Source organism: Myodes glareolus, chromosome 6, assembly GCF_982192425.1.
Source record: "Myodes glareolus chromosome 6, mMyoGla1.1, whole genome shotgun sequence".
In the NCBI taxonomy this organism is placed as follows: domain Eukaryota; kingdom Metazoa; phylum Chordata; class Mammalia; order Rodentia; family Cricetidae; genus Myodes; species Myodes glareolus.
Genome location: NC_142031.1, coordinates 13,571,865 through 13,584,401, shown reverse-complemented (window position 1 = coordinate 13,584,401; position 12,537 = coordinate 13,571,865). Strand labels below are relative to the sequence as shown.

General features: G+C 42.3%; 1 protein-coding gene across 4 annotated transcripts in view; it reads left to right on the top strand.

The window, feature by feature from the left end:
- Fbxo42 (F-box protein 42) overlaps positions 1 to 12,537 on the top strand; it is a 64,592-nt gene that overhangs the window by 13,311 nt on the left and 38,744 nt on the right. For 3 of the 4 annotated variants that reach the window (XM_048426668.3, XM_085690342.2, XM_085690341.2), the window contains 2 exons: positions 7,374 to 7,639; positions 12,176 to 12,292. In XM_048426668.3, coding sequence (XP_048282625.3) covers positions 7,390 to 7,639; positions 12,176 to 12,292 — 367 coding nt within the window. In that variant the 5' untranslated portion in view covers positions 7,374 to 7,389. Of the gene's footprint in view, positions 1 to 7,373; positions 7,640 to 12,175; positions 12,293 to 12,537 lie in introns of those variants that run through there. The other variant, XM_048426669.3, reaches the window with a different exon arrangement.

The following is a 12,537-nucleotide window of genomic DNA, read 5'->3' as shown; positions in this document are numbered from 1 at the left end:
CTGCATAAGGGTGGGAGGGTACAGGTCTCAAAAAATAGAAGTTTGAGCCAAACCATGTTAGCACTCACCTTTAATCCCAACACTTGGGAAGTAGAGGCAAGTGGATCTCTGTGAATTTGAGGCCAGCCTGGTCTACACTGTTAGTTCCAGTACAGCTAGGACCATACACGGAGAAACCCTCCCTTGAAAAATAAAGCAAAACAAAAATAACAACAACGAAAAGTTTGAACATTACAGTTTGGTGTAATAGGAGGCTACTTGTTCATTTCCTAGCAGCCCAGACCTGAAATAATCACACGGAAACTATATTAATTACAACACTGCTTGGCCAATGACTTAGACATATTCCTGGCTGACTGTTATATCTTAAATAACCTATTCCTATTATTTAATATTTTACCACGAGGCTCATAGCTTATCAGTAAGATTCCGGGATGTCTGTCTCCTTCGGCAGCTACATGGCGTCTCTTTGACTCTGCCTACTTTCTCTCTATGTCTCTGTTCGAATTTCCCACCTGTTTTTTTTTCTGCCCTGCCATAGGCCCAAAGCAGATTCTTTATTAATCAATGGTAATGAAACATATTCATGGCATACAGCGGGGAATCCCACATCAGTTTGATTATGCTTTTCTACAAAGTTCAGAAAGTTGAGTCTAGAACGCATGGTTCTTCATAAGAAAAATTTGGAACCTAGAGTATGTTCACTGATTGTTGAAACCAGTGGTCTTTTTATCAGCATATGCTTAGTGGTAGCAAATCCTTTGGCTGCTGCACACAGACAAGGAGAATGAGCAGCCGCGAGGCTGGCCGGTTTCTACAGCCTCTTACAAGTCCTAAGGCACTTTTATTTAATATTGACCATTGTAAAGAATTGTATGATTTGGGACTGGAGAGATAGCCATATGGTTAAGAGCAATGGTTGTTTTTCCAGAGGATCCAGTTCCATTCTTAGCATACACACTTGGCAGCTCACAGCGGTCTGTAACTCCAGTTTCAGGGGGCCTAAAATTCTCTTCTGACCTCCAGGGGCACCAGACACACACATGAAACACCAGGCACACATGGTACAGACATACCTTGTAGACAAAATATCCATTCACATAAAATATTATGTGTGTGTGTGTAAGTATAAAGTATGATTTGAGCATGGTGCCACTTGCTTGAAATGGCAGTGCTTTGGAGATTGAGGCAGGAGGATCACAAATTTGAGGATAGTTTATCTAAGCTACATAGAAAGTCCTGGGCCTGAACTATGTCAGAAGATTGTCCCAAACACAAAGAACACTGATGGTTAGTACAGTGACACAGATAGGTAATTTGAGGACATATTTTCTTTTCCTGTTTTATTGAAGGGAATCCTTATTGGGTGACAGACATGTTAACCATTGAAAAAACCCTCACTCTTGCTGACATCTGTTATTAAATGTGGGATGCTTTATAGAGCCACTCAGTGGTGTCTGTATCAGAGGAACTCAGTTTGCTAATAGCAACAGTACAACAGTGGTTATGCCAAAGCATTCTATTCCTGTTGTTGCTCTTAAATCTTTGACTGCCAGGAGTGAAGGAGTCTCCCTATTATGAGCTTCTGTTACTATAGATAAGATATTTTAATTTTGTGAATGTGTTCATAACATCTGTTTGAGTGCTGAATAGATTTTACCCTTTTCTCTGGTGTGTTTTTCTAACTGGAAAGTTACCAGTTTAAGAAATTGTAATTTGAAACCCTTCCATCCCCACTTTCCTTTTGATGTTCTGAAATCCTACCTGTTAGCCAAGCTGAGTTCAGCACATCTTACCACAGTGGGTCAGGTCCCCACCTCCTTTGAGCTGTTCAGGCTTGATACCACACACAATTTAGCTTGCACTGCTCTGTGCTATTGCTCACGTATGTGTTATTAGCTATTAGTGGGATTATTCTCTCTTTGTATCTGCTGTGAGATCCAAACAGTATTAATAACTGAAACAGTTGTATTTATGTGTGTGTGTCCCAATATGTGCATGCCACAGTGGGTGTGAGAGGGCAACTTTTGAGAGTTGACTTTCTTCACCATGGCACCCAAGGATGGAACTCAAGTTGTTAGGATTGTATGACAAGTACTTTTTCTATCTCCCTGACCCTGAATGTAGTGAATTGGTCCATGTATGTTGGGAGAAGGCAGTTAGTTTATTCCTGGCTGCTCAGCCCTGAAATAATCACACAGCAACTGTATTATTTGCAATACTGTTTGGCCAATAGCTAACTAGTTCTTAGACCTAGAATTAACCCATTTCCATTGTTTTATATTTTACCACAAGGCTCATGGCTTACCAGCAAGGTTCCAGCTGGCAGCGTTCCCCTCTGACAGCTGCATGGTGCCTTACTGACTCTGCCTTCTTTCTCCCAGCATTCAGCTTAGTTTTCCTGCTTAGCTCTATTCTGCCAAGCCACTGGCTGAAACAGATTTATTCATTAACCAATAAAAGCAACACATAGACAGAAGGACTTACCACACCACGTGTACATGTTATATTGTTGATAATTATTGACTGTGAAATATGTCAAAATATTACCCCTTACAATTTTTCTACTTTCTGTAACTTTTCATTTGACTTGGCGTAAAGATAAGGATGATAATGGTGGTGTAATCTTAAGGTTTAGCATAATCTTTGGGTGAACCATGTTATGATTGTGTGTAGACTCCTCATCCAGCAGTGTTTGCATCATCAGGAGCAACACTGTCTTCAGCTCACACTGGCACCTCTGAGGTGGGAACTTCCTAGCTTCTAACAGCATCAGTGATTATGGTAAAAAGCTTTTGAAGTTATGAAGAGCAAGCTGGATTCTGTTCTAAATTTTCAACTATATTTTCAGCAAATTAACTGAATTTCAGTTTTGTCTGTCTGCCTGCTTGTTCTTTGGTGCATGTGGGGGAGATAAGAGAGAAACGTATGGGAACTGGCTCTTTCCTTCTACTATGTGGGTTCTGGGGATTGGACTGAGGTCATCAATCTTGGGGTAAAGTGTCTACCTACTGAACCATCTCACTTACCTTTCAATCTTATCTGAGACAGAGCCTCCCATCGAAGCTGGAATTCAGTGTTGCAACTAGTATGGCCAGTTGGCAAATAAAACTGGCATTCTTAAAAATAAAACCAAAAAACCAAAAAACCCAACACAAACAAATAAAAAAAACTTACTCTTCTGGTGTAGGAGTTCCTTCTGTTTGTGTGTTGCTTTCATTGGTTGATGAATAAAGAAATTGCCTTGGCCTAGTTGATAGGGCAGAACTTAGGTAGGCGGGGAAGACAGAACTGAAGGCTGGGAGGAAGAAAATAGAGTCAGGAGAGCCGCCATGGAGCTACCAGAGTCAGACATGCCGAATCTTTCCTGGTAAGCCACTGCCACGTGGCGATATACAGATTAATAGAAATGGGTTAAATCAAAATGTAAGAGTTAGCCAATAAAAGACTAGAGATAATGGGCCAAACAGTGATTTAATTAATACAATTTCTGTGTGATTATTTCGGGGCTAAGGTAGCCAGGTGGCCAGGAAGAACAAGTAGGCTCTCTCCTTATTACACTCTTTCTGCTCCCCTCTTTAAACTTCAGAATTTAAGGGACATAAACACATATTATTTTTGTCCAGCAGACTACTGGTACTCTGTGATGTACGGGGGGGCGGGGGGCGGGGGTTGCTGTGGTGTGACTCAGTTCTGTTGTAAAGTGATGCGAGGTCAGCATACAGGTGCTCTGAGTGTGTAATAGTCTGAATGTAATCGCCCTCCACTCCCATAAGCTCATGGGGAGTGTCACTATTAGGAGGTGTGGCCTTGTTGGAGGAAGTGTATCACTGTCTGGGTGGGCTTTGAGGTAAAGACTCATAATATGCTCAAGGCATGCCCAGTGTCTCAGTTCACTTCCCGTTGCCTTTGGATCAAGATGTAGAATTCTCAGCACCTTCTCCAACACCATGTCTGCCAGCACACTGCCATGCTCCCTGCCAGGATGACTGAACCTCTGAAACTGACACCTCAATGAAATGTTTCCGGTCATGGTATCTCTTCACAGAAATGGAAACTCTAAGTTCTGGGCGAAGTATCTAGAAACCTCATGTTCACTGGGATGCCCCATGGAAGGCAAAGAAGCCCAGCTAAACAGCCTGTCTTCGAGGTCTAGGTCTGTTGCGTTGACTTGAGATTGTGAGTTTTTCCAAAGACCCCTGACTTTGGGGAATGAAGAGCTCTGACACTGGTGAGGAGGAGAGCTTGCTTGTCTTTGTAAATAGCTTCATGAAAATCACATTCCTTGAGTTAATGCATTTACGTGGGAAATGCTGTAGGCCAAATGAAAACAAAACAAAATTCAGAGCATCAAAAACTGCCTCTGTGTCCTCGGGGGTTGTGAGTACTTGGTGGAGGAAGTGAAAAGGAAGCACTGTGTGAATTGGTGCAGGCATGCAGTACCAAGGAGAGGCACCTGGCACCTGTGTCAGGGCGGAGCTAGCAAGCCTTTAAGGCATGGCACTGATGCTTCCCTGAACCGTACGAGGGTTGACAGTGAAATCTCCTTAAAACTTATAGAGGCCGTGGGAATGTTGCTGCACTGATTTGCTAATTGTGCTTTTAGAAGATTTGGACAGGAGGTAAATTGTTTACTCTGTGTGAGAAAAATGGAAATGGAAATGACCTTTTATAGCCTCTGATTCAGTTGTTCTGAAGCCGATCTGGACTCACTGTCAGTTTTGTGCTGGGGCTGGCAGATGTATCTGAAGTAGATATGAAAAATTGCCTCACCCAATGGGTCTTTTTCTTGGACTTTTTTCTTTGGTGAGTTTAGGGTAGAGTGAGGTTAGTGTAGCTCAGTAAATTAGAGAAGGGAATCAGTTGTGTGCATGTGGAAATGAAAACAGGAACAAAATTCTTTAGGAACTTAGGGGACTGGTGAGGGGGTGAGAATGGGAGTCGTAGGGGAAGCAGTAAGCTCAGTACATCATGTGCCTTACATCTTATAATCCTAACATTTGGAAAACTGAGGCAGGAGGATAACTGTGAGTTCAAAGAGAGTCTGGCTACAGGATATCTAACAACAACAACAAAAAAACAACCAAGCAATAGGACCTAGAGATGCCTCAGAAGCACTTTTTAATGCCTTTAATCCCAGTACTTGGGAGGCAGAGACAAGTGGATCTATGAGGTCAAGGCTAGCTTGATCTATAGAGTGAATCCCATAATAGCCAGGGCTTTTACACAGAGAAGTCCTATCTCAAAAAACCAAGACCCCCTCCCAAAAGAAAGAAAAAAAAAAACTATATTCCTTGTGAAGAATTCAACTACATTGTTTGCCAGAGCTTTGCTGTAAGTTTTCTTGGAGTGGTCCCTAGCCAGTGCCTTAGCCAAGTAGTGATACAGGAGCTTCACCCTGTCCATCCTTCACCAGACCCTTCTAACTGGCAGTCTCAGTAAGGTCTGTGAGACAGGCTTGGTAAGCTTAGCATCATGATCTGTGTCTCCTCTTATCTGAGCCCTGCTTCTCCCACATCCCTTAGAAAATTTACTGAGCACTAAACCTTTTTGGTCATAATTCTATTTAGTATCTTCTCTTTTTAGTCTAACTGGGACACAATTCTTTTTTTGAGACAGGGTCTCACTGGGTCGTCCTGGCTGGCCTTAGCTCACAAGTTCCTCCTGCCTCTTCACCTCTCAAGTATTGGGATTAAAGGTGTGCACCACTGTACCTATTCTTATATAAATGACATTTCCTTAATTTTACTGTTTTTACTTTATGCTTTATATATGCAAATGATTTATTTGCTTTTGTGTATGATACAGAATTTTCTTTTTAGAAATTTCTGGGAGTAGCGCTATGCACAAAAGGAAATGTAAACTGTCTGTACTCTCTCCACTAGAGATAACCACTAGCAGGAGCATATTCTGAGCAGCTCTCGTGAGTGCACGGGTATTCAGCCCATGAGTTTTTCAGACAGAACACTCCTGTTCCCAATTAGGAACAGAATTTTACCAGCACTTTTGGAACTTTGTGTGTTAATCATTGTTCTCGCTTATAATAGCACAGATTAGCTTTGAATTTGCGGAAATAGTCGTGTAGTATGCATTCTACCCTCTTTGCTGAGTGTTGTTTGTGAGACATGTGTATGTGACATGTACCTGTCATTTTTGACTTCATATGTTTCCATTATGAATGACAGTTCACACTATTGATTCTGTTGTTAGGCATTTGGTTTTTTATTGCCTAGATTTGTCATATTTTCTATTTTCCATATTGCTTTATAGTTTGCAGTTTAGCCAATTAAGCCAGTTCTTAGAACAGTCGTTTTCCTCAATTAAATTGTCCTGTGTAAGGTCAAGCACTCTAAGCATGCACTTTACTGTTGAACCACACCCCCTTTCACACACACCAGGTCTCATTCTGCATGTTAAGCTAGTCTGCTGGGACACAGGTGTCTGCCTCTGTGCCTGTCTTAAAGCTGCTGGGGTTTTTTTGGTTTGGTTTGGTTGGTTTGGTTTTTTTGAGATACGGTTTCTCTGGTTGGCCTAGAACTCACTCTGTAGACCAGGCTGACCTCCAACTCAGATATTCACCTGACTCTGCCTCCCAAGTGTTGGAATTAAAGATGTGCACCCCAACTCCCTGCATCCCCCAACCCCATCTTAAATTACTGTTTCTTAACTCAGATCTTCCCAGTGTTCTTCTGCTCTTTTGTAGAACCCAGAGTTAGTTTTTCCTTTTCAGTGGGAGGTTTTGGGTCATTGGATGTTCCTTGAATCATGTATTAGTCAGATCTAAAAGAGTTAAAGAAATTATGAATGAACAGGTTTTCCAAGTTGTTTTTTCTTTTGTTTGTTTGAAATGGGGTCACACCAGGTAGTTTTGTTGGCCTAGAACTCACTATGTAGGATTAAAGGTGTTACCATGCCACTCTTGGTGGTGGGTTTTTTCTTTTATTTTTAAGATGATTTTTAATGTGTTTGAGTGTTTACCTGCATGTGTGGTCTGTGTACCAACACATGTGTGCAGTCTCCATAGAGGCCAGAAGATGGTGCTGGGCCCTGGAATTGGGGTTCAGGGTATTGTGAGCCACTTTGTAGTGCTGGGAACCAAACATGGGCCCTATGTGTGGGGTGCTTTTAACTGCTGAGCCTTCTCCCTAGCCCCAGTTTCCTTGTTTTAAGGTTACACTAGAACTTGAGGAAAGAGACTGTGATGATGAACTTGACATTTGACCTCTGTCAAATTAAGGTGGTCTCATCTAGTGTGAGGAGGTGCTGGAGCAATTTCATGCTGTGTAGGAAGTAATCCACAAGCCGCTTGGGTGCTCAGTTGCTTCTGTGCTTCTGAAAGTTGTTTCCTAATCCTTATTTCTTACCCACTACAGCTTCAAGTGGGATGTCATGGCCAGCTCCTCGGACAGTGAGGATGACAGTTTCATGGCTGTCGACCAAGAAGAAACTGTACTGGAAGGAACAATGGAGCAAGATGAGGAATCCCACCCAGTGTTGGAAGTTGAAGAGACAAGACATAATAGGTCCATGACTGAGCTGCCAGAAGAAGTTTTGGAGTATATCTTGTCCTTCCTTTCACCGTATCAGGAGCATAAAACTGCAGCTCTGGTCTGCAAACAGTGGTATCGGCTTATCAAAGGTACTATGGGAAAGACAGGTTCTTTCAAGTGTGTGTGTGTCTGTCTGTCTGTCTGTCTATGTGTGTCTGTCTGTCTGTGTGTCGTCTGTGTGTGTGTGTCTGTGTATATACTACATGTGTGCAAGTATCCCTGGAGGCCAGAAGAGGGCATCACATGCCTTGGATCTTGAGTTATAGAAGGCTGTGAGCCACTTAATGTGGGAGCTGGGATTGAACTCAGTCTACTGGAAGAGCCACAAGAGTTCCTAACTGGAAAGCCCTGGTTATGTCAGCTTTTATTGAGTAACTTAGTTTTAGACTCCTCCCTTTTTTATTATTACTATTATTATTCTTATTATTACTATTTTTCGAAATAGGGTTTCTCTGTAGTTTTGGAGCCTGTCCTGGAACTAGCTCTCGTAGACCTGGCTGGCCTCAAACTCACAGAGATCCTCCTGTCTCTGCCTCCCAAGTTCTGGGATTAAAGGCATGCGCCACCACTGCCTGGCTTTGACTTCCCCCTTTTAAATTTATTTATTTTTACTAATTGAAAACTTATACAATATTCTAATCATGATTTTCCCTCTAGCATTTCCTCCCAGATTCTCCCTACTTTTCCACTCTTCCAACACTATTCTTTCTTTTTCTTTTTTTTCTTTTTTTGACACAGTTCTCTGTGTAGCTTTGGAGCCTGTCCTGGAATTTGCTCTGTAGACCAGGATGGCCTTGAACTCAAAGAGATCTGCCTCCCAAGTGCTAGGATTAAAAGCATACATCACCACTGCCAGACCCAGCATAATATTTTTATTGATTATTGGGGAATTTCACATCATACACTCTGATCACACTCACTTCCCAGTCCTCCAGAGTCCACCCTCTGCCTCTGTGACCTCCCCTGCCCCCAGAAGAAGCAAACAAAAGAAAAATATGTCCAATGTGTGTTGCCCATATACTCACTAGAGCATGGTTAGACTCCCAATGGCCAGCCCCTTAAAGAAAATTGAGTCTGGGATGGAGAGGTGGTCCAGTGGTTTAGAGAACTGACTATTTATCCAGAGGTCCTGAGTTCAAGTCCCAGCAACCACATGGTGACTAACAACCATCTGTAATGAAATCTGGCTCCCTCTTCTGGCCTGCAGGCAGAACACAGTATACATAATAAATAAATAAAATCTTTAAGGAAAAAAGAAAAGAAAACTGAGTTCTTCTCCACCTGGCACCCCACCAGAAGCCATCAGTTGTGGAGAGCTACACTTCAGCATCCTTATCACAGTATTTTTTTTTCAAGATTTATTTATCTATTATGTACACACTATTCTGCCTGTACACTAGAAGAGGGCACCAGCTCTCACCACAGATGGCCGTGAACCACTATGTGGATGCCAGGAACTGAACTCAGGACTCCTGGGAGAGCAGCCAGCGCTCCAACTCCTGAGCCATCTCTCCAGCCCCTCTTATCACAATTTTTTAAAGAGATCCCTTTGATCGCTGTGTTGACATCTGTGGTCTGTACAGCCACTGGAGTCCATGCTGAGGCCAGAGACTGTGTGGATGTCCGTGGTCCTTACTGTCGCTGGAAACCATGTAGAAGTAGATGATTTGTGCTCTCGCTGACTGTATAGGCAGGGAAGCTACCTTTGCAGTGGTCTCAATGACTGCAGACTCACAGTTGAGAAAGAGGAACATAAAAGTCTTCAGTGACAACCACTACCCCATTTCCCAAAAAAGTAACAGCCTGGGCAGAAAGCTACTGAAGAAAACTCTTAGGCTCCCTTTCTCTTTTCTCCCTTAAAGACATGGTTGTAAAAATTAGTATTAGATAAGTTAACACATTTTTCTTATCTTGGTTAATTTTATAAACAGTTAGAATATTAATATACAATAGAATACAGTTGTTTAATAATAGTAGTAGTAGTATTTAATTCATTTGCAGTTTCAAAATGATGGATGTTTTTGAAGATTGATTTATTTGGCGTACTCCTGTAATCCCAGCATCTCTAGGACGCAGAGGCAGGTGAATCTCTGAGTTTGAGGCCAGCCTGGTTTGCAAAGCGAGTTTCAGGACAGCAGAGCTGTTACATGAAGAAACCCTATCTGGAAAAATCAGTGTTTTTGTCTGCATGTATTGTCTGTGCTCCATGTACAGACATGGTGCCTGTGGAGATCAGAAGAGGGCATCATATCTCTAGCACTGGAGTTACGGCCAGCTGTGGGCCTGGTGTGTCAGCTGTGTCTGTGTGTTGTATGTACTTGTTAGTGTGGGTGTATGCATGTGTACATACATACACATACATACATACATGTACAAGGATGTGGAGCTGGAGGCAGACTTCCAGTGTCTTTCCTCATGTGCTCTTGACCTTCCTTTTTTTTAATTTTTTTTTTTTTATAAAACAGAAGAGGGGGGGATAATTGGATCTCTGTAAGTTCGAGGTCAGCCAGGGCTACACAGTGAGATTCTGTCTTCATAAGGAAAAAAGAAAGACCCTTTCTCAAAAATATAAAGGTGGGGCTACAATGCTCCCTTGAGCCTGGGCCCACACTTGGGTGTGCCTGTGCTCTCAGTGTCTCTGAGTACTTTGTGCTCTTGAGGTCGCTTAAGATTTTATTTTAAAATCATGGATGATTGTGTGTCTGTCAGAGTGTATGCCAGTGTGTGGGTGTCTTCAGAGGTCAGAGGTGTCAACTTTCTCCAGAGCTCCATATGCATCCACTACACAATACATTTTTTTCCTTTTGGTTTTTCAAGTTAGGCTTCCTCTGTGTAGCTCTGGCTGTCCTGGAACTCGCTCTGTAGAGCAGGCTGGCCTTGAATCTCTACCTCTGCCTTCTGAGTGCTGAGATTAAAGGTGTGTGCCACCACTACCTGGCAATCATCTGCTTCTTAAGCACAGTGTTTGCTGAGCTTGCAGAGGACCAAGTAGGATTTCATCACCCTCGTGATGGTTCACAATCATGGGAAGCTCCAGTTCCACAGCATCTGACCAGTCTCTGGCTTTGCTAAGCACCACTTGTACACAAAAAACCAAAAACAAACAAAATAGAACTTTAATGAATTAGTTATTAGAATGATGCATTAAATACTAGATTGTTCCACAAGCATGAAGCTTTTACTTTTTAAAATCCACTGCATAAGCACATACTTTTTGACACAAGGTTTCCTTGTGTATGGTCCAGGCTAGACTTGACCTTATCATCCTACATCTCAGCTTAGCCTAATGCTCTACTTAAAGAGGAATTTTAGGTTCACTATCACTAGTGGTAAGCACAGAATTTGTTTTCTGCCTATGCCCCTGCTCACTGATAGCCTCCATTCTTGTCAGCACTGCTCACGGTACTGGTACCTTGTTGCAGCTGAAGAACCTGTATTGGAAGATCACCACCACCCAGAGACCATCATTTATATCAGAGTTCAGCCTTGGTAATCTCCATATTATAAATTTAGACAAGTATATAATGTCATATATTTACCTTTGGAGTAAAGCTCTCAACCTGTTTAGAGTCTCACCATGTAGTGTGGCTGGCCTCTAACTCACAGTAATTCACCTGCATCTGCCCTTCTAATTGCTGAACTAAAGGTATAGTACCACTGTGCCTGGAAAACTCATAACTTAAAAAAAGTTATTTATTAATTTTATACGTGTGTGTGTGCAACTTGGGTGTATTTATGTGCACCATGTGTGTGCAGGTGCCTGTGGAGGCCAGCAGAGGGCATTGGATCCTCTGCAACTGGAGTTACAGGCAGTTTTGAGCCACCCAGAATGCTGGAAAGTAAACCTGGGTCCTCTGCAAGGACAGTAAGTGCTCTTAACCACTGCACCAACTCTCCAGCCCTAAGCTCCTAATTTTTAGCTATTTTTATTTCATGTGTATGGTCGTTTTGACTGCATGTATGTCTGTGTAACACATGTATGCCTGATGTCTACTGAGGCCAGAAGCATATGTTCTGAGTCTCTGTGTAGGTGCTCAGACGTGAACGTGGATCCTCTAGAAGAGCAGCCAAGTGCTCTTAACCACTAAGCCATCACTCCAGCCCACCCAAGCTCTTACCTTTTAAGACACAGTCCTCAGACACACACTCAACATTTCATAATCTATTATATAATAATCTCGTACGTTCTTGCTTAAGCTGGAGGATTCCTGCTCTAACTGCAGAGCTTTTTGAGCAGCTGTTACATTACAGATACTGCTTCATTGTATTCCTTCACAAAGATAAATTACTCCCGCCCCTTTGCTTTGTAGTAAATGCTACCAATTATCTTTATTGCCACAGAATATAACTGAGAGTGGACAAGGGTTATCATAGGAGCTGATTTAGTAACTTTGCACACATCTCTGAATCTCCTGTACCTTGGTAAAATATAGTTCTTTCAATTTTGACATTACTTGATTTCGTTTTTCTTTGAATGAAAATGAGAGAAGTTTGGACTTCCTCAAAACATTTATGGCCTATACAAGTGATAGAGCAGTTAGAAGATAAAATTTTAATGATCCCTCTACACACACACACACACGTTAGGTATCCAAGCTGACGCCTTTGACTTTGTTCATCTTTAGGTGTAGCCCACCAGTGTTACCATGGTTTTATGAAGGCTGTCCAGGAAGGAAACATTCAGTGGGAGAGCAGGACTTACCCTTATCCCGGAACCCCCATCACGCAGCGCTTCTCCCACAGTGAGTATCCATATTGGGAAAGCAGGTCCCACACTGCCCATGATTGTGTTTTGGGGGCATGCATTTTGTTTGGTTTTTAATTAAGAGAATGTAAAATGAGAGTTTCTAACAGAGTAGGGAAAAGTGAGCCTAAACTTGTTGTGAAGGCTGACGTGTAACTCAATGGCAGAGTGCTTGTCCACCAAGGCCCAGGTTCAATCCCTGACACCTCGACAAATGAATTGCTGGGGCTTGTTAATTTTATA